This window comes from Nannospalax galili, unplaced genomic scaffold, assembly GCF_000622305.1.
Source record: "Nannospalax galili isolate Female #2095 unplaced genomic scaffold, S.galili_v1.0 scaffold257, whole genome shotgun sequence".
NCBI lineage: Eukaryota > Metazoa > Chordata > Mammalia > Rodentia > Spalacidae > Nannospalax > Nannospalax galili.
The window spans coordinates 3,156,010-3,160,160 of record NW_008340854.1 but is presented as its reverse complement, the minus strand read 5'-3'; the positions used below and the strand labels follow the sequence as shown (position 1 = coordinate 3,160,160).

Below are 4,151 nucleotides of genomic sequence, written 5' to 3'. Positions count from 1 at the left end.
ACTAAAAAAAAAAATCTGGAACCTTTTAGATGAAAAGCTAAATATCACTTGATAAGCATAGTTCAATATTGTTTATTGTTTGTTCTCTCTTTTGATGTGTAGTGGTGCATGCCTGTAATCCTAGCACTCAGGAAGCCCAGGCATCAGGAGTTCAGAATCTCTTGCCTAATAATGAGTTCAAAGTCAGCCTGGACTACATAAAACTGAGTCTCCTTTAGTCCCAGCACTCACTCAGGAGGCAGAGGCAGGTGGATCTCTGTGAGATTGAGGTCAGCCTGGTCTACATAGGGAATACCAGGCCAGCTGGGGCTACAGGGTGACCCTGTCTCAAAAAGACCAAAAGGAGGGGCTGGAGAAATGGCTCAGCTGTTAAGAGCACTAGCTGCTCTTGCAGAGGAACCAGGTTTGTTTCCCAGCACCCACATGGCAGCTAATATCTATCTGTAACTCCAGTTCCAGGGGCATACAACACCCTTTTCTGACCTCCGTGGGCATCGCATAACACGGTGTACTTACATGCTGGCAATACACTCATACACATAAAATAAAAATAATGAATTTTTTCCAAAAAAAGAAAAAACAGTTGGGCATGGTGGCACTCACCTTTAATCCCAGAACTCTGGAGGCAGAGGCAGGCAGATCTATGTGAGTTCAAGGCCAGCCTGCTCTACATAGTGAGTTCCAGGTCAGTTGGGGCTATAGGGAGACCCTGTCTCAAAAAGACAAATAAATAACCAGAAAATACACATATAAATTTATACATACTTCATTGTGTTTATTTTCATAATTTGTTTTCCCAAACTAGAGTATGTAGTGATCTTTTCTGTTTCAGTCTATAACACATTCTAAATATCTTGGGATAATGGTCAGCACTAAAAGACATTCAGTAAATAACTTGAACTAGGGAATTTCTCAGTTGCCTCATGTTTGTTATATATAGCATTACTATTTACAAAGTACTTTGACTTATTCATTTTCTTCTTCATTTGTTTTTTTCCTGTTTTGCTTTTGTTTTTGTTTTTTGAGACAGGGTCTCTCACTCACCTGGAACTCCCCAAACAGACTGGCCTGGTCCATGAGTCCCAGAGCTAGGATTACAAGCATGAGTCACTATATCTGTTTGTTTTGGGTTTTATTTGAATTTTTTTTTCTTTTGGTCTTTTTGAGACAGAGTCTCCCTATAGCCCCAGCTGGCCTGGAACTTGCTATGTAGATCAGACTGGCCTTGAACTCATAGACTGCCGCTGCCTCCTGAGTGCTGGGATTAAAGGCAGGCACAACCATGCCCAGCTTATTTATTTTTTAACATGGGTTCTGGATATCCTTATGCATGCAAGGCAAGCACTTTACCAAATGGGCTATCTCCCCAACCCCTTGTTTTGTTTTTTGAGTTAGTCTCCATAATAAAGCCCAGGCTAGCTTAAACTAGAAATAATGTTCCTGCCTCAGTCTCCAAAATGCTAGAATCATCCAGCCTCATTTCACAATTTTTTGGGGTAAGGTCTCACTCTGTAGCCCCAGGTAGGCTGGAACTGTGTAGTCCAGGCTGGCCTTAAACTCTCAAGTGCTGGGATTATAGGTATGCACCAACATGCCCAGCTTAGATTCGTTCTTCTAAAGCCAGAGGAGGAAAAGTATAATTCACTAAGGAATGAGAAATCCAGCACTTGAGAGGCTGAGGTGGGAGAATTCTAAGCTTGAAGTCAGCCTGGGTGAGACCTTGTCCTAAACACACACACAAATACATATTATAATATACATATAATATACCCCTAAATATGACCTGACCTCTGAGGCTCTAAGCAGTTTGAATAAATTTGCATTCTTTTAAATATTCAACAACAATCTGGGCATTGTGGTATATGCCTTTCGTCCCTGGAGGCAGGGGCAGGCACATCTCTGTGAGACTGAGGCCAGCCTGGTCGCCACAGTGATGTCTAAGCCAGCTGGGGCTATAGGGAGACCCTGTCTCAAAAACAAACAATAATTAGATGATAGATAGATAGTTAAAATATTCAATAACAATGTTTAGCATTAGAGAGAATATTTACAGAAAACAAAAGAATATTCAGAATCCTGAATAATTCTGTAATCTGAAGTCTCTAGTTTCAGAGTTTGGAACTGAAAGTAAAAATCACCTCTTAGGCCTTTTACCTAATAACCGTTAAATGGAAAGCATGCTAATTTTCAATATTTGGCTCAGTAGCACTCAGGGTATACCTTGTTAAGTTCTTCTATTCTTCTGATTAGGTAGGGGTTGCTGGAGGAATTCTCAAAGTAGACATAATCTGTAATCAAAAAAAGTTACAGAACTTAAATCTTTTCACAAAATGTTCACATTTGGCAACTCATGACTTTCTTTTGAGACAGGGTCTTTCTGTGTAGCACTGGCTGGCCTGGACCTGGCTATGTAGACCAGGCTGGCTTCCAGCTTACAGACCTTTGCCAGCCTCTGCCTCTCAAGTGCTGGGATTAAAGGTGTGCCCTACCACACCCAGCTACAACTTTCTATATTAGGCAATTCATGTTAGTAGGCAGGTAATCTATTCTCCTTTAATGTAACCTTCACCTGATATACCATATGCCTATTAGACCTTTTCCTAGTACTTCCATTCTCATAGGTAGCCCAGGCTGACCTTGATTGAACTCCTGATCCTCCTGCCTCAGCCTCCCAAATCCTGGGATTACAGGCATATTACCACTAAGCCTTGCTTAAATTTCTTTTTCTTTTGTTTTTAAGCAGTTTCCAGTAGCTGAGGCTGGCAAGAACTGGCTATATAGCTGAAGCTGGCCTTCAACTCCTGATTCTCCAACCCCCACCTCCGAAAGGCTGGGTTTACAGGCATGTGTCACCATGCCCAGCCTTCAATTATTTCTTTAATAAACAAAAAGAAACAAAGCCTCACTTGGTATAATCCAGCATTGGAGGAAGGACAGAGGCAAGATAAAACAGCAGAGGCCAGCCTGTACTATATAGTGAGACCTTGTCTCAAAAAAACAAAACCAGACACCTCATCACTGAGTTGTCAAGACACACTAAAGGCATCCTTCCCAGTGCAGCATCCACATCCTTTCCCTCCAAGGTGATCAGCCTGAAGTACATGTCTTACATAAAATTGTTGCCCTAAGACAAATTTAGAGCAAGGAGAAAGGCTTAAACCAATTTCCATTTCAATCATCAACTTAAAAAGAGAAAGTCGTGCAAAACAGGTACCAGGAAGTCTGGTAACAAACTTTTCCAAAGCTCTACCTGGGAAGATTAGGAATCAAAGGGTAGGGCTAGGGCCACTTGCTGACAGGCAGAGTCCTCTGGGGAGGTTGTGGGAGTCTTTTCACCCTTCTGATATTTAATCTAACTCCACTCAGGTTCTTCTTATAAAGAAATCATTGCAAATTTTCAACAAAATGGACAGAATTTTTTTTAAGTGTGGTTGTTCCTCCACAGACTCGCTGGAAACTTCCCCTGTGTGTTTATCTGAGGCTGGACTTGCATAGTCACTGTCTACCTTAGTGGCACTCTCCCGTCACTCTGCTGCTAAGTGGCCGCATTTAGCCAGGCCATTCCCCACCACCATCCATCAGGAGCTGAGCTAATGAGCAGAGAAGGAAGAGCAAGTCTCACACACAAACACGCCACTTGTCTGAATTATTATTTTACCAGGAAAGAGGGAGGGAGGGCGTCGTGAGCAGGGAAAGTTTGTTTGACCTTATTTCTCTCTTCTGCAGAAGGCTGGGAAGATAGACAGCAGAGCCACCGTCCAGGCTGGGCTCAACTCCCCACCAGGGGCTGCGGTTCCCTGGCCCCCAGCACAGCCCCACTATTAGTGGGCTGACCCGAGAACCCCCGAAGCAAAGGGGGTGAAGCAGCGAAGGTGCAGGGCCCTAGCTCTGCAAACAGGCCTATCCAGCTGTGCCCCTAGCCGGGCCACCATCACCCCCGGTCCACACTACCACCGAAGCGAGGAGGGGGGATGTCCCCAACCCCCCCAGTACCTACAAGTCATGCGAGGCCAAGGCCACTCGGCGGGGGGGTGGGGGGGTTGCAGGGGGTTGCGTGGAGGGGGTGTCGGCTGTGTGTCCCCGAGTCCAGGCCCGACCGTGGGACGCCGGGCAGGGCAGTGGGGGAGGGGAGTGGGGGTGGGGAGCCCCCT

At 44.9% G+C, this 4,151-nt stretch overlaps 1 protein-coding gene across 1 annotated transcript in view; it reads right to left on the bottom strand.

Moving 5' to 3' along the window:
• The window catches only part of Mta3 (metastasis associated 1 family member 3), a 156,657-nt gene that overhangs the window by 151,067 nt on the left and 1,439 nt on the right, over positions 1-4,151 (bottom strand). Inside the window, exon 3 of the mRNA XM_029564838.1 lies at positions 2,221-2,288. Coding sequence (XP_029420698.1) covers positions 2,221-2,288 — 68 coding nt within the window. The remainder of the gene's footprint in view (positions 1-2,220; positions 2,289-4,151) is intronic.